Source organism: Asterias amurensis, chromosome 21 (genome assembly GCF_032118995.1).
Source record: "Asterias amurensis chromosome 21, ASM3211899v1".
Lineage (NCBI taxonomy): Eukaryota > Metazoa > Echinodermata > Asteroidea > Forcipulatida > Asteriidae > Asterias > Asterias amurensis.
Genome location: NC_092668.1, coordinates 12139118 through 12157230, shown reverse-complemented (window position 1 = coordinate 12157230; position 18113 = coordinate 12139118). Strand labels below are relative to the sequence as shown.

General features: G+C 39.5%; 1 protein-coding gene across 1 annotated transcript; it reads right to left on the bottom strand.

Moving 5' to 3' along the window:
- Positions 1-8629: 8629 nt before the first annotated feature.
- Positions 8630-17369, bottom strand: LOC139953238 (sperm-tail PG-rich repeat-containing protein 2-like). The gene is made up of 11 exons (XM_071952704.1): positions 17128-17369; positions 16357-16509; positions 15751-16022; positions 14976-15140; positions 14272-14508; positions 12974-13087; positions 12003-12162; positions 11253-11509; positions 10486-10669; positions 9731-9846; positions 8630-9220 (listed from the first exon to the last, which is right to left on the bottom strand). Exons 2-11 carry the CDS (start codon positions 16466-16468, stop codon positions 9086-9088), a joined length of 1752 nt encoding a protein of 583 aa, XP_071808805.1. The 5' UTR covers positions 16469-16509; positions 17128-17369; the 3' UTR covers positions 8630-9085.
- Between the last annotated feature and the right edge of the window lie 744 nt (positions 17370-18113).

Below are 18113 nucleotides of genomic sequence, written 5' to 3'. Positions count from 1 at the left end.
GTTACATGTGGTTATGAGTCATAGGGGCTCGAAACCAACATAACCACAAACAGTCTTGTGGCGTGTAGACCTAAACCATCACTGACCAATCCATGGGTAATTAAGAGCAGATTTATATCAATATTTTATCCAGTGATGACAAGATCCCTTCAGTCTAGTTTGATTTTTTCATTTTGTTTGCACGATTTTAAAAAGTAGCAAATTTCACATTTGCGTCTTGAAATTGCATTTTAAAGGTAAACAAAGGCTTCAAACTCCGAGGTGAACACAAGCTCCACGGCTACCGTACGCAGCAGCGCCAAAAGCTCTTTCCCCGTTAAGTCAATATTTAATAGACAAATCCCATGTAGTATAAGGATATATTGATGACGTTTCTGTCGCAGCTGGTGGTACATCTGCGAGTGACATTGGTCTATGTTGTGTTTGCAGACGGTGATCCATGGCGGACCTCCTTCTGTTGCATGGGTGATTCACTCGCGCGCCATATACAAATCGTTAAACGTGAGCGTACATTTAGACAACGTTGACATAGCAGGAGTCCAACATTGGAAATCCCACCGTCAGACAGATCATGCGACGAAAGATTAAAAGCAAACATGTTTTATTTTATCCGGGGGCGAAGGCACAACAAGACTGAGTCAGCATCTGAGCTTCCCCTCTAATCTTGCCTCTGCTTTGCAAAAGTGATCAAATTTCACTCCTTAAAAACAATGGCCATCAGACGCTGTTATAAAGTCAAATTGGTGCAGGCCTGGAACTATATGTTACAAAATGAAAATGGGCTTGCCCTAATCATGGAGGACTGAGAAAATAGAAAAGATGAAAATCCAGCCCATTATTTCAGAATGATTTAATGTAAAAAGTTGAAGGACTTACCCCACACTGAATATGCTGAAAATGTCTCTGTAGCAAACCTCTGCGTGCTGTCCAACACAGAGCGCCACCGTACGTTCACGCTGCCATGATGCTGATAACACGTTACCGTCTCACACTTGAGTCCCACTAACTAAATTCACTGAGGATACACCGTGAGGATTCACTGATTAAATAATTTGTAATTCACGTCTACTCATTGGGTAGATGGCCTGAAACAAAATATCACACACCATTGCAATTTTAGAAGTAATTAGCTTGATCAAACCGAACTGCATTTTATAGAAGGTTCTCTTCCACAAGTCTACCTGCTTGGGCAAGTGTCTTATTAAGAATACAAAAAAATGCAGAGACCCCACAGGCCGAGGGTAAGAAAGTGTATTGGTGGCGGAGGTTAAGATAGGTTGTGGGATTTTTGTCAGTGTGTTTGGTTGTTGTTTGGCCAACAAAGTTACCATTGTCCGTACTTATAGCCTTGTAAGCACCATATGGCATGCAATAAATTAACGAAATCTTGTAATGTGCAAAACGGGGGGGGGGGGGTGGGGGTACATGACTTTGAACTCAACCTCTCTCCAGCCTCGTTTGATTGATTTACGAAAGAAAACTAAAACGGTCGAACTACGATGGGTGCATTCGTTCTACCCTACCCCTCCCCGCCATCCCCCACACAGACACACCCACACAAACCCAATATACCTACCCCCCCCCCCCCCCCCGCTTCAGGTCCACCCCACAGAGACAATAATCACATCATTCCTTTTAATTAAAGAACAGAAACGCCAACAACAAATCTGTCATTACGGAAAGCCGTTTTCTGTGTATGGAATAGTGACTGGAGTGTAACAGCGTTTGTCACTTCATACGTTGCGCCAATTTACTCCCTGAGTTCAACTCGTAATTCAAGTTCCTTGGCGCCTACCTACTTCAGTATTACGATTCGTTTGAATAAGTGCAGATCATATTTCATTAAAAAAAAAAAGGTTTTAGTATACAAAATGAAACACATGTTGTGATTACTAAACAAAACAGAAATAAGATTGAGAGTCCCGTCATGAAGTGACACATGGGAGGGTTGAAGTGAATGTTAATTGCTTCAAAGGAAGACGATTATTGCTTGAAGTCAACGACGAGACTGAAACAAAATGGTAACGTGGTTTACACTGATTTGTGTTTTGAATTTAGGGTTGAACAAAAAGAAATTGACTTGAGCGGGACTTGAACCAGACGCTCTATGCTTGACAGTCCAGCCCTTATATTTCCCTACCTCTGTGGTTCCTGGTTCAGGTCCAATTTATTATTCATTTTGTTCGGAACAAAGTTTACGATACAACCTGATATTTGAAATAAAAAGTTCCTCCCCCTTGAAGATCCTCAAGGGAAGCACGTGTCTGTAGTTGTCTCAGCAATCCAATAATTAGTGAAAAACTCTCTAAACAATTCACCTCCCATAAATAAACCCATTCCGTTGCGTTTCACATCAAAGATTCAACTTGGAAAATAACTGCTGCTGGGGTACACAGTGACTCACTGTCGCAACCCTCCTTCACCCCTCCTTCCCCGGAACACTCATAGGAGGATCCCTCCGGAGGGTTAGGCTGATCCCTCTGCTGTCGCTTCCCGATGTTGTGTCGTCAACTTTGGGTGTGATCCCTGCAGCCGATTACACGAAACGCTAGGATTAATCCTATCTCGAACTAGGACGAGTAACCCGTCCGAACTTCGGATGGGTTCAATGCGTCCTACGTATTTGGATACGGAACTTTACTCGTCCCAAGTCCTAAGATTAATCATAAGTTAGGAAGAGTTTGGCGAAATCGACGGCTGGCTAGTTAATCCGGAGGTCGCAGGATCAAGTCCCGTCCGTTTTTTCTTTGTTGAACCCAAAATATTTTTAATTTTGCCCAGTTGTTTCCCTTGTGGTTTACAACTAGCTTTTTACTATGTTTTAATAACAATATATATATTTCGCTTCATGCCAAACAATAGAGAGAATGAGTTAGTATTTGAGTGTTATTTTCTGAAATGCAACTGCTTTCTCAAAGCGACTGTTACACATTAACTTAAATCCCTTTAGTAACATAACTTTAAAGACAGTGGACACCTTTGGTAATTGTCAAAGAACAGTCTTCTCACTTGGTGTATCTCAACATATGCATAAAATACCAACCTGTGAAATTGAGCTCAATCGGTTGTAGAAGTTGCGAGATAATAATGAAAGAAAAAACACCCTTGTCACACGAAGTTGTGTGCTTTCTGATGCTTGATTTCGAGACCTCAAGTTCTAAACTTGAGGTCTCGAAATCAAATTCGTGGAAAATTACTTCTTTCTCGAAAACTACTTCACTTCAGAGGGAGCTGTTTCTCAAAATGTTTATACCATCAACCTCTACCCATTACTCGTCACCAAGAAAGGTTTTATGCCAATAATTATTTTGAGTAATTGCCAATAGTGTCCACTGCCTTTATTACAACTTTAAAGGACAACGCACATTTCCCCTCAGGAGTGCCGTGATCAAGCAGGAAACTCAACACCGTGGCCGGCGGATTCCGAAAGAAATTATGTCAATGGCAACTTGAATCCCAGGCATGTCATTCTTATAAACCGCAGCAGTATGTTAAAGCTTGTTGGGGATATTTTGTAAAGCTTAGCTGTCGTGTGGGTGACATTTTAGCCTAAATTTCTCCACTATTGGAGACCGAACTTACAGAGCCAAGTCAGTGGGGAATTTCACTGGGGGTGTGAGGTGTGATCACCAAGTATTTTTCAATTTGATTTGAACTCTGTCCAAGTGGTAAAAAAAAATGATGGTTCGTCTGGTTTTTGTTTGAATTATTTCCAATTTTTAATAGTTTGTTTTTCCATGAGCAGATGGGGGGGGGGAACAAAAATGCGTAATGGTACAATCGATTGTTGATTACATCGGCGAGTTGAATTTATTTATTTATATAATTTATTAATATTTTGCATTGTAGAAGTGTTTTAAAGACAGTGGACACTATTGGTAATTCTCAAAGACCACTTGGTGTATCTCAACATGTGTAAAAAATAACGAGCCTGTGAAAATTTGAGCTCAATAACTCGTTGAGGTTGCGAGATAGTAGTGAAAGAAAAAACACCCTGGTCACACGAAGTTGTGTGCTGTTATTAGATGCTTGATTTCGAGACCTCAAATTCTAAACTTGAGGTCTCGAAGTCAAATTCGTGGAAAATTACTTCTTTTCCAATAGTGTCCGCTGCCTTTAAAGTACGACTCGCTAGAAAACTTCAGATCATTCGTAAAATTTGTTTTCGATGTATTGGTTACATTAATCTAGACCCCAAAAACAATAGAGAAAAGGGGAGAAGAAAAACACCCCATAATTGTTGCGGAGCGTGCGGTCTTCATCTGTACTCATTTACACAAAAAACCTGCTGTGAACACACATTTTCAAAGGTTTGCTAGTATGCACTTGACACATTATTGGTTGAGCACCAAACAGTAGCCAGACAAGAGCATTTTGTTGAGTCACTTATCCCTACATACCTTTGATTTACAGAAACGGATTTTGTAGTATTTTGTCTGCTGGAATTCCATTGATGCAACTAAAGGTTGGTATTTTTCCTATGAGTCGATACACATCCTCTAAAGCCCATCATTACAAATAAATGAATAGGAACACGGGGGAGAACATTTTTTCAACAATGTTTCGTAGCAGGGGACATAAGAAACAGCTGTTTCTAAAAAGAATTGATCGGAACAAGTATTTGACTGGACAATGATATTAATAGTAACTGTGTATGTGACGGGTCTCTTGGTGAGGTGAGTACCGTCCCGGGTCAGGGCTGCGAATCGCTCGGGACTCGGGTCGACGGCTGGAGAGAGGAGAGGACATGAGAATTGCGGTAGGGACTGAGAACGGAGGTCGGTGTGAGGCAAGGGAAAACATTTCAAAGAAACCGCGATCGAAGTGTTGTTTTTGTCACCAGATATTAATTTTGTGTTAATCATTCACTTCAAAAGGACGATCATGTGATCGAGCTTGTGAAAAAAAACTCAGTGAAGACTGGCGGGTTGTTGATAATTTAAAGACCAAACTGAAAATCAATTATGACACGCATTTTGAAATTACCTTTCTTCTTGTAAGTGCCTTTAGGGCCCCATTTGGGTGGATATGTTTTGCATGTTAATCTGTCATTATTATCAATGTAGGTATCCATTTGAAATATATCTGTATCAGGTGAAATAAATAGTGTAAATAAAACAAAGGTATCAAGCCAAAAGACATGTGTGACTAAGCTTGTTTTGTGTTTATTTTGTATTCGAAAAGTCATCCACGCCCCGGTCACGCCATTACTCCGGCCGTCCTTTTGATGTTATGACCGCGGTCGACCTGCCGGAACGGTCCGACAGAACGGAAATCAAGGACTGAAATATGAAACGTTAACCGGCTCTTGTCCAGCCCTGATTCCAAGTGCCTTTTTTCTCTCTCCTGCATCTGAATTTATCAACGAGGAGAAGTAATAAGCTCCTTACAAGAAGCCCTGGGGGAACTTGATAGCCTTAAAGATGGACAGACTGGCTCCAACATCTATCTTAATATCACAATTAGTAAATGGAGGCATCATAATGGACTAATATTTGGACGAAACTCCCCTATCGTTTATATTGGAAGCTATTTCGGCTCACCTCTTCTCCATTACTCCAATTGCAAAATTATACTCATGATTTCACCAAAATGTTTACATCATACTGTTTTACATCATTACGAAAACTCAATTTGGCTCATGTACCTAATTGATGAAGCGTGTGCTAAAAATAATATCAACTGAGGGCGCTATACTGTTTTATAGTGGTGTGGTTTTTAATTCTGTGCACAGCTGATTGTTGTGTTTAAATACCATCGATTTACAACTTTTCTCTCTCACTGTCCCAGCTTCAATGAAGCTCTTGGTTGTGACATGCGGTGTTTTAATTAATTAAAGTGGTGGGTAAAAGCATGCAGTTCATTCAGACGATATAAAGACGAGAGTTAAGGGGTTAAACACCGAGTCTTTGGAAAAAGAGAGCATGACATGACAACAACAATGTTTTCTCAATCGTATACAAATTGTCACCTACTTCACTGAACAATCTACTGTACAACATTTCTTCTATGATTATTCTTCTTAATCATGGTGAAATTTGTGTCCCTGTTACCCTCTTTAAAAATAAAATAGCTGTCAGATAATGTCAGTGATGTTTTTGGTCTGTGGACGAGGTTTGTTTAGGCCTACATCAAATTTTGATCAAAAACGGAATGCCGGAAAGTATTGCTAACGTCTGTTACACGAAAACATGTTTTGTGGTCATATTTTTTAAAGTTATGATACATTCATAAAACATATCAAAATTGCCATTAACCTCCAAAGTCAGGCCAAACTATTGTAATAATAACACAGTTAGGTATGGTCAGGTTTTAAGATTTCACATGCATGTTGTCCGTGATATGGCCCGCGTGTCTGTGTGTATACATTGGTTTCTGTAGCGTTAATGAAAGTTTAGAAACTCAGAAATATATGCAACACATTGCTTACCTTTTCTTCACCAGAATTCCAGCAATTTCACAGCTCAAAGGAACGCACAAAATGTCTGCTTTATTGTCCACTCACAGCAATGCATTCAATGCCAGGCTGTTGTGCTGTTTCAGTCTTCATTCGTGACAGCAAAACGAGGAGGTAAAAGTTTGACAACTGAAGACGAGTTGTCCACATTCCAAATGTCGTCCGTGAAAATGTTCTGTTCATTGAATAGTTACTGTTTATAGTTCCCACCTGTTTTTACCTATGTATTGTGGGAATTTTTGCGCTGACGTAAAAGTTGACGGCTATTTTGTGCAAGCGGTATGCTTGATATAAAACAGCCATCGGTCGTGTTCTCCCGTGTGTGGAGATCTCTTTGTATTATTGGACAAAGTTCAGGTAAATATGAAAATCGAACATCATTTAAAGATTCCTCGAGTGCAGTTATTTGACCAGCTGGAAATTAAACAGCGGGACGTGTCTGCAATAATTGCAATGGATTGCAAACAAAGCGCGTGCAAAATGCTACACAGTGTCGTCTGCTAGCTGCCGGTGAGCTAGCCTGGCAGCTAGCTTGGTTCCACTCAAACCCCCCAAATAACAGTACATACAATCACAAATAAAGGATAACAAAGGTTAGGCCACTGTACTTTTTTTTACTCGCGCGTTGCAGATTCCGTCTTCTAATATTTTTGAGGAAGAAAATAAAAATCCTCTGGGATTTCGGTCCCTACACCACCTGCGCTGAAGTACATTCCAAATCGTTAGACTCCTTTCTTACAAAATCTTATTTTACAAATTGCGGGAGAACTATTCCTTAGATTGAAACATGCAGGCGCTTCAAAGATTAAAAAATGTCTTTGATTCACCCGTCTTTTATTTTTCATTTTTTATGATTTCAAAAAAATCGATAAAGCACTTTTTAGATGACGAGTTCTTACATGCAATTAGAGGATTAAAATTGGTTATTTGTTTAGGTGCTGGGGGTTTAAACTAAAAAGGAGCAAGTGAATCATACCCTTTTACGTGGGCAGGATGTTGGTTAGAAAAAGGGGAGGGACCTATTAAAAGAAATTACTCTCCAACAAGTTTCAGATATGTGTCAATGTTCGAAACAACACCACCGCTCTTAAAAAACAGAAGCATTGGAGCTACGGTGGCGAACTTCAAGACAACATTTAAAAACAAAAAATGGAAGGGAGAGCCCCGCCCACTCTTTCAATGGTCCTTTGATATGCTTATCATGGTTTTTTTTCACACCAAATGAAACAAAATATTCAAACTTATTGCTATACCCGAGTATGTTATCCAATCCTTAAAAAATTTAAAAGTAAACAAATGTTTTAATTAATTTAAGCAACTTCGCTCACTATGAAACAAATAATTATAAACAGACCAACAATTGTCTTTTCTTTATACCAAAAAGGTATTTAATTTTTCACATTGTTTTGCCTTATTTACACTTAATTTCCTGCCACTATTTACATAATTGTAGTTAAGAATGATAACAAATAATGCATAAACGGCTTCAGAATGGACGGATTTACTATTACATGTATACACAATGTACAGATTTGCATAAAATTGTTTCTAAAGAAACAAGGCAATAAAATATATCAATAATACACAATTTATTATTTACAACCTAAAAATCATTTAGGACTTCATGACTATTAATTTAGTAACATTTTGTTGTGGGTCTAGCAGCCATAATTGTAGACTTGATGACAATTCGTTAGGCGCTGCCTATTTGTCTGCCTTTCATGCAACAGTCACAGTGCGATGTTACACATGCAACAGTCGTAGGTAGCGCGAGGCGACTGACTCACACACACATACTGGGATCGAGGGTGTGTGTATCGTCCCCGCAGCTACGCCGCGCTGTAACTACACACCGCGCTTAACAATTACCGTCTTGACTTCAAGACTACCATAATTGTTGATGCTTAAAAAACAGCCCCCTAGGCCAATTACAGCCTGGTATCCTGCTCATCTCTGCTTAGCAGAAAGTGTGTAAGCAATACATTCTGCTTTAGCAGCTCCATGAAATTGGGCCCTGGTCAGAATTCCTTTGCCAAACCACTACCCCCCCCCCAAAGAAACGAGAGATCACCGACAAATAAACTATGCATACTTGAACAGCAGTGTGTAAACCCTTTTTCCTAGTAAAATATTAAGCTTCCAAAGTTATTCTTTGAAACCCCCCACCCCCCCCCCCCCCCGAAAAATAAAATAAATAAAATAAATTAATAATTAGATTCCTCTGCTTAAAGGCACGATACACGTTTTCTTAATTACTCGAAATATATAATGTATGAGCATAAAACCTTACTTGATAACGAGCAACTGAGAGCTGTTGACGGTATAAAACGTTGTGAAAAACGTCTCCCTCTGAAGTAAGATATTTTTTGGTAATTTCTCACTAAATAATAATAGACAAGGGCGTTTTTTCTTTCATAATTTTCTTGCAACTTCAATGACCAATTGAGTCAAAAATTTCACAGGCTTGTTGCTTTATCTATATGTTGAGATACACCAAGTGAGAGTACTGGTCTTTGACAATTACCAATAGTGTCCAGTGCCTTTAAGGGATAAGAATCTGAAAGAATCAGAAACACGATTGTACCGGACATGATAAAAGTAGGTTTAAATTGGAGGTGCTTCATTGAGTTAAACACCAAGAACAAAAGCTTGTTTCTGCATGACGCTGTTGGTTCTTGTGATCTCTGCGTGGGGTGCGACTGGATTGTTGAGGGTAGCGTTGAAGGTTCCTTTCAACACAGTGTCTTGGAGTAACGGGCTCAACTATTGAAAAAAGACAAAATAAAATACTTGTTTAGAAAAAGTAAACTTTGGTAAATAATAAAATAGTAGACTAGACTGCACTGGAATGAGGTTGTAGGGTCTCATAGACTGGCCCCTTTTACTTCAATGAGAATTGGGATTTACGATTGTGAGTGCACACAGGGAACTTGGCAAAACTGGTTGAATGATGATGTCGTAGGGTTGTCATGGTAGGCAATTTTTACAGCTTGTTCCAGGAAATCCATGAAGAAAAGACATTCACATTTCAAATGTTCACATAATCTTGTGCTACCGATTTGACATTGAGCCATACACCGCAGTTGGTTGCCTCTAAGTTGGCCGTTTGAGTTGCATCAAGTTCAAATTTTTCTTAGTTTTTGTTCTGCATCGACCCACAGAAAATTCTATTCAGCAAAGAAGATTTATAAACCAGCTAAACTTCAAATATAACTTGGAAGTTTAAGGAGTCCTCGAGAATGAATATTCAAAATTCCAAGAAGTGACACGTACCTCATACGCCCCCGGTCCTGGGTTTTCGTTCTTCTTGTCCTTGAAGCGCCTGTCTCTAGTCACCATCAATCCAGTCTTAGGATCTTCCTTGCCATCTGGGTTATAAGTACCTGGACCTATCGGACAAAAATAGAGAGATAACATTTAAGATTGAACTTCCAACATTAGTGTTTTACGGCGTTAATTTGTATCAAGATCACAATCATTGAAATACAACACAGTAAATGATGAGAGCAAGGTCGAGCATGGGACTATGATATAAATAGTTGACTATTGTCGACCACTGGGTGTTTTTTCCTGGAACCTAGGATGTATTGCATGCATAGGTAACCATGAAATATTGACTAGTGGTTGACTAATGATCACTGCTCGAACTTGGCCTGTGCCAAATTGTCGTCTGTGTATGCTGCGCACACACTCTATGTTAGCTGTGGAAATCAATACTGTTATTATGTGTGTCAAAAGGAAAACTGACTGGGTAGACTTTAATTAATATGGGCTTCGTCAAAGTTATCTTTACTAAAGCGGGATGTGAACTTGCAACATCTGAGATAACGTGCCGGCGCTTCACCAATGGGAGACATTTGAAAGGTCTATTTTAACAGTTCTTGCAGAAGTGCACATGCTTAGACCTTCTGAGCATGTGCACGAACGCTCAAAGCCGCAAAAAAAAGACCATTATGTCGTCTGCCGCCAGCGTCTCACAAGTCTCACATTGAGCTATCTGAATAAAATAACTCAAGCATTCTCCTTACCTGGATTGTTAATTTCAGGTTTCTCCAAGAAGATATCTCTTGGCGGAGCAAAGCGTGTTGAGGAGGAGAGGAAGGAGCCCTTCTTCCTCTTGCCGACCTCAGTCCTAGGAGCTGCCGGGAGCTTCTTCCCTTGACTGGCATCGTGCGACATGCTCACCTCATAGCTGCCTGGTGGTGGATTCTCCTGTTGGCAGAAAAAAATACTTCGTTAAATAATTGTTTGATACTATTTTTGTTATAGCAGGTTTGGAATTTCATCTTCAAGAGTGCGGGACATTTTCATTTTACAAAGGAGTGTCAATTGGAGAATCTGAAAGTCTATGGGAAACTTTTGAAGGGACAATCTCCGAGAGCACCAGGCCATTTTCATTTTGCAGACAGCACTTCCGCTGGAAAAACTGGCATTTTATAAGAATCTTTTGAAGGGAAAATGTATAAAGAGGGCAAGGCCATTTTCATTTTTGCAAAGGGCACTGCCATTGGAAAAACTGAAAGTTGATGAGAAATGGGAAACTTTTGAAGTGACAATTTTCAAGAGGGCACGGTAATTTTCACTTTGCAAAGGAAACTTTTTTTGAAAAATCTTTAAGTGTACGGGAAACTTTTAGAGGGACACCAAGGCCAAGACCAGGGCAAAAGAGGGACTGTCCTCTGTGGTCTTTATGTAAAACCAGTGTTGTTAGAGCAATTTGTGATAGTTTTAACTCTGAAAGTGCACCTGTTATAAACAATTAAATCTTGAGTGAGTAACTAAATTCTTATGTTACCTTAATGATTGGAGGTGGTGAATGAAGTCTCTCAGTCTGTGAGGCAAAGTTGGCGGTGACGTTCTGGGAGTATCTACTGTACGTTGGTCGACTCTTGACTTGGTAATGGGCGGGGCCGGGCTGGGCTGTGTCCTCTTTCTTAGTGATGGGTTTGATGCGGACGGAGGTTGAACCGAAAGCGCCACGCCTTGTACTCTCAATGTAGGCTTTCCTCAAACTGTCGTTGGCAAGACCGGTAAAACTGTAGGATCCAGGTCCTAGAAAAAGATTGATTTACATTTATTACTTCAGTCATGTTTCTCATTCAGACTAATACACAGAGACGGCACACAAAATTACTTCCAGAAACACATTTTTAGGGAAATGCTAGTGAAACAGAAATAGGCAGTTCCTTTACACCAGTGATTACCCTATAACTACCAGATTTTTGGTAAAACACACAAGTGCTAAACAATGGGGAAGTTTGTAACAAGGAGTTGATGTCTTTCTATACACCATCAATACTAGCGATGCGAGCCGGCCAGATATAATCACATGAAGGAAAATTGTGTACTCCTTCTAACGTGTTGGGGGTGTTGTTTCTTTTCAAAGCAGTAAAAAAAACTGTTTATTGTAACGCAGCAATCAGTCATGGTTTACACGATCAAACCAGGAACAAAGGGGCAAACGGCGATGGGGCTCTGTCAACAACACATCAGTGCAAGGATAACAAAAAGACAGGTTATTATTTCTATTTTTTTTTGTTTATACCTGGTGTTTTCTGGATGTGAGGTTGTGGGATGAACCGTACGGCTGTCTGACCAAATGGACTCCTCTTCAACCCTCTGATCTTCTTCAAGGCTTCTAGGGCATGTCTTGGGTCGTTGTATGTTCCAGGTGCTGGTGCACAGTTCTTCCCCTCCACAAATCGCTGCAATAAAATAGTTTGGTAAATTAACCAATAAAATCTTTAAAGAACTTTTGGTTCTGTTACACCTCAAACGGTATGAACAGCGAATAAGAGCACCGAATTCAAGCGCTGGTGCTTCTGTTCATCAGTGTGGGTTCGCATCCCGGTCGTGACACCAGTGACCAGGGGTAATAAAGTGAAGCGCTTTGGAATGCCCTCCGGGTGTGAGAAGCGCTATATAAAAACGGGTTATCTACATTATTACAATAACTTAACAGGATGAATTCTTCTTATCGTGTCCACACAACTAGATATTTTGTTTCAACCAGAACTGGACACAGTTTCTAGCAATATCATTGTACTCTGCAAGATCCTCAAGAATGAATAGGAAACAAGAAGAAATGCTCAGTTTAAGATGTCGGTGAAAAACCAGTTTTAGATGTCGGAGGAAAACGCATGCAATCAGGTAGGGACTGAACACCCAATCCACATGTGAGGTGTCGGTCTGAGGTGGGTTTCGAACTGGGGTCCACAGAGGTGAAAGGCAGGGAAAGAGACCACTAAACCAACCCAATCCCCAAAAGTGTGTATTTCTAACACAATGTTTCCATGAACGTGATATGTGTAATTCTAATTGACAATACATTCAAACTTGGCACTGTCTTACAACTGTACATACACCTGTCGTACAACTGTACACTAGGAATTATATTCAACTAAACCAAAGACAATGCTTGTCCTCTCAACCTCACCTCATAGTTTTTGTATAAGAACGAGAATTTCAATGATTACTTTTAAAACACAACAAATTTGAATGTCTATTTATCATTACCTTTGATTGTGACATGAAGGGGGGATGGTCGACTTCCATACCCTCAGTGTTAACAGCTTGGGGCCTCTTGTCAAACTGGCTGTTGATTTCATATTTGCCTGGACCTGGTACAGCCTGGTAACAAAATTCAAAAACAAAATCATTGTTATTGTTGTGATAATAATGAACAAGGCATACGGATGGCTAAATAATTGTTGGAATCTGTTCTTGAATTAAAGCCATTAGACACTTTCAGTAAACAGTGTTGTCCAAGGCCCACACTTCATATACAAAATAACAAACCTGTGAAAATTTAGACTCAATCGGTCATTGGAGTCAGGAGAAAATAACGGGAAAACCAACCCTTGTTTCCCCATGTTTCACTGTGTCATGACATGTGTTTAAAATAAATCCGTAATTCTCGCTAATGAGAATTGATATTGTTTTAATGTTTTCTCAAAAAGTAAAGCATTTCATGAAATAAATTATTTCAGGATAAGTCTTTCACCATTACCTTCTGTAAACCCTGTAAGTTATTTGTAGATCTGTGAACATTTAATTTTGTTTCTGTACCGAAAGTGTATAATGGCTTTAACTCCCTCTGAGGTATTGTAGTTTTTGAAGAAGAGGTAATTTCTCACTAAAATATTAACAAACTTCAGACCTGAAGTTTTTTCTTTCAATATTCTCTTGCAACTTTCAAGCCCAATTGAGAAAAAAACGTTCATAGATTTGTTTTATTTTGGAAATGTTGGGGTACACCAAGTGAGAATACTGATCTTTGACTTAGTACCAATGGTGTCCAGTGCCTTGGTAAACACATGAACCGAGATCTTAAAGGTTACTCTCTCCCAAACTGGCAGCCGGGGAAGCTCTTTAAAGGCAGTGGACACTACTGGTAATTACTCAAAATAAATATTAGCATAAAACCTCACTTGGCAACGAGTAATGGGGAGAGGTTGATAGTTTAAAACATTGTGAGAAACTGCTTCCTCTTAAGTAACATAATTTTTTGAGAAAAAAGTAATGTTCCACAAATTTGATTTCGAGACCTCAAATAAAGAATATGAGGTCTCGAAATCAAGCATTTGAAAGCACACAGTTTCGTGATGTGACAAGGTTGCTTTTTCTTTCATTATTATCTGGCAACTTCGACGACCGATTGAGCTCAAATTTTCACAGTTTTGTTATTTTATTCATATGTTGAGATACACCAAGTGACTGGTCTTTGACAATAACCAATAGTGTCCAGTGTCTTTAAGATAAGGTGTGGCATGGTGCAGCTGATTTCAAGAACTTTCTAACATGTCTAATCATACCTTCTTTTCCTCTTGGTAGACGACGATCTCATGGTACCTCGGCAGCTTGGACTCAAAGGCCCTGGAGGTGTCTCTAGAAGCCCCAGCCATGTTAAGGAGCTCCACACCCTTGTCTGTTTGACTGTAAGGGTCGTACTCCCCTGGACCTGGGCCTGGCTTCCCATCAAAGTCCATCCTCTTGGAAGACAGGGAGCCAAAGTGAACTCCTTTGTACTTGGTGGTGGTTTTCGTGTCTTGCTGTTGAGGAAATAAAAGTCAAATCTAAATAAGTTTTTGAACGACTACTTCAATACAAAATTCTTCATTTTTGTTTGTAATTTTCTAGAACACAATAAATAAGTACTGGTAACTATAGAAAATTAAATGGCCAACCAAACCTGACATGTAGTATGAAATATAAGGCAAGAAGAAATTGCCGCACACAGTTAAACTTTTCTTGTGTCTTTCTCAAAGTCATTAGGGCCTAATAATAAGAATGTGGCTTTTTATATAGCACTAAATGTAAGTCAGTTGCGGACACCCAAGGTACGTCAACATTTTCTTGATTCTTACACAAATTTAGTCAATTGAAAAATTTGATCAATTGGTTGTATTGACTGTAAACAGTTTAAGGTGTACGCTTCATGATCAAAAACTTATACCAAATTTATACCAAAATATCTTTGATTATGTTCTAAAAATAAGGAATAATTGTAACTTCTTACATGTGCCGGTGCATAGTATGCAGGTCCCCTCGTTTCGTCTTTGTTGGGTGCTTCTTGCTTTTTTAACGTCCCGTCTTCATGTTCTTCGTATCCATAAGCTTGGCCTGGCGTAGGTATCGATGGGGCCTGAGGTTTACGTGAATATCGAATCTTACTAGACATCAACTGCGGGATTAAAAATACAAAACATAAGTGAGGAAGGAAATGTATTTGTTCTTTGTTAAGGTCAAGTTAGTGAAGTTTGCTAGATTTTGTTTCTTGTTTCACTAAACTTTAAATATTTATTAGAATATTATGAATTATTGATCAAATTATTGGATCCTCAAGGAATTTTACATTTCAGCCTTGTTTGTGCTGATGTTTCCAACAAAATTGATAAATCTTTCACAATGTTACATATTAAGTGCTGGTTCAAATAAAAACAGTGAAATGCACGACAAAACTGTGTGAAGAAAATTTGTATCATTTTTATTCCGGTCTTGCAGAAAAACATTACTGGTCCAGTAAACATTTTGAGCAACAAGTCCTGTGGTCTTGTGGATTTTCACCCCAAATTTGAGTCATACTTTTGCTGATGTTTCCCATGGTAAATCCAGAATGCTTCGTTTTGAAAGGGCAGGGGCACCAAGGCATTTTCTCCTTGGTAAAGGGCACCCTTCGTGGAAATTGTTCATTTCTTCTGGAGCATTTCAAGAGCACCATGGCAATGACCAGGGGCACAGAGGCTATCGCCTTCATTTGCCTCCGTGAAGTATCACTCCTGTAAATCTCTTACCATGCCTGATTTTGGGGAAGAATCTCTTTCCTGAGGCGTCCCAGTCTTCTTAATCCAGTCTCCTCTCTTGGATAAATTATATGTTCCCGGTCCAGGCGTCTTGGATTGCGGCGGCTCGAAGCGACGAGATTTATTTGCCAGTGAATGACCACCCGTAATACGCATGTCGCTCATGTGGTCGTACTGACCGGGTCCCGGTGCGGCAATAACACTATCCTGGACAACCAGAAACGTCTCACGCGACGTCATGGATGAAAACGGCGCATATCCATCTGTTGACAGAAACAAAGAAAAAGGCAGTCAGGTTGGTGTAGCGGTGTCTTGCCTTGCCTTCCATCTCTGGGACCTCGATTTGAATCCCACCGGGGCACTTTGTAGATTGGGTTTCAGTCCCTACTTGGACTGCGTGAGTTTTAACTGAAACACTTCTCTGCGGTTTTCCTCCAGCATCTAAAACTAAAATGTCCTCATTGTCTTCTATCTTCTCGCTTGGCTCTGATAAGAGCGTTAACAATATCAAAATCCAAAAAAGAGACAAATATTTATGCAAAATTTTAGAAGTCAGGATTCTGATTAAAATACAATATCATTGAAACAGCATCTTACCAGCTTTGGTTTTTAGCATTGATGTTGGGGGAGGTTCGTAGCTTCCTGGACCCACTGATGGAGCTGTCGACTCCTGGGCCTTTGTCAGGGCTCTGGGAGCTCGGTCATACATCTTGAATTGTGTCAATCAGCAAACAGTTGAATGAAATGAGTCTGTGGGGGAAAAAATGCCATTACTTTTTTTAATTTAAGTATGGATATGAAAATGCAAAAACTTATCACCTCCATGAACATCACCATCATTTAAAAAGAAAGAAAAAGAAAAGGGATACCATCTATTCAACATAAAAAACACTGTCAATGTTTATAAACACTGCGGAAGTTTATACTTCATTCAACAAATGACTCGTCACTCAACGTTTACTCATAATTATTAATAATAATTAGTAGTGAATTAAACATATATTAGCAATAATTTTTTAAGTCTTTTTTGTCAAGAACAAAATTGACAAGTGTATCAAATTCAAACAATCATGACAGTCAAAAGATGAGCAATCTAAAACATCCACCACATTTCAGGAAGTTCAATTCAATGCATGTCCTACAAACTTATAAATATGAGTGTGCATTTTGTTATTATAAGTGTATATTTTGTGGCCAAGGATTCAGACTTTGCCATTCTTGGCCACAAACTTTCAAAGTAGTAAGTATAGCTCCCTTTCTGCTGCCAGTCTGCTGTGCGGCTGAAGAGTGACGGAGGGTGACGGACCGTCGTACTTTCATTAAACAATCAACATCATCATACCAAAATAAACTTTAGTTTTTACTTACGTTTAAAAAACACAAATAAAGCACCTTTCCTTCGCAAAAAAAAACTTAGGTGATATATCCTATCACACTTGTTACTCCAAGCAGCTATTATGTGGTTCCTATCTAAAGATCGTTAGAACGTGTTCGTTTCGGTGGGTCTTTCGTGAATTTTGACCGTCGTTGTGTGCAAATTGTGTGTGTGCAATGGCGGCCACATACACAATGCACTTTGTACACAGTTTCTCGTTACCTTGCTAATGTACTGAGTGTTGATGGGCTGTGTTCCGGTTGTTGCTAAGGCAGTGAACAGAAACTTTATCAACGTGTAGATAGTGCTGGATTTGTTTCCCTGTTATTATCAAGTAAAAGAAAACAAATCAATTCCAAAGAACATGATTTATGAAAAGTTTTGTATGATGATTTAGTTTAACCAGAAATTAAATAAAGAATAAATCATATATTATGGTCAACTGAATTGTACCCAACTGTACGGTAAGAACAATTTCTAAAACTTCAACCGACGACTATTTACTGTTTATACCAACCTCGAAGTACGTTGCTGCCGTATGGTGGCGCTATCACTGATGACGTCCCACCACGTGTGTGAACAACGCTTATTATTCAAAACAATCCTTCAGTTGTTGAATGAGACAGTTAATGTCACAACATTATTATTTATTGGTCATTAGTTATTTCAACCTTTTAAACTTCCACAAAAGTAACTCTGTGGTATTATTGGTTGTATTATAATTATTTTTGGGCGGGCCCACACTGCTCTTCGTTGCGGGAAAGCGCATTTTTTACCCTTTGATTCTATTTTTAGAGTACCACCTACTAGTAGGGCTAGAATCCGAAGCCGAAGCCGTGGCTGAAAAGGGCTAGCGGTACTTTGTTGTAACACAAAGACGGCGATAATATCAGAAGAAGATGTACACAGTTATAGCATGATGTGGGACAGAACCTCCGGGTGGGGGACACGACATATCCCCCACCGCACCAGTGGAAGC

Bases quoted from the DNA above. Each gene is read 5' to 3' on its own strand.
- LOC139953238 (XM_071952704.1), bottom strand. From the start codon at position 16,468: ATGTATGACCGAGCTCCCAGAGCCCTGACAAAGGCCCAGGAGTCGACA. The intron at 11,510-12,002 runs GTATAAACAAAA...ATCTTTTTCTAG, and splicing joins TCACATCCAGAAAACACCAG to GACCTGGATCCTACAGTTTT. The intron at 9,221-9,730 runs GTACGTGTCACT...TTTTTTCAATAG, and splicing joins CAGGACCGGGGGCGTATGAG to TTGAGCCCGTTACTCCAAGA.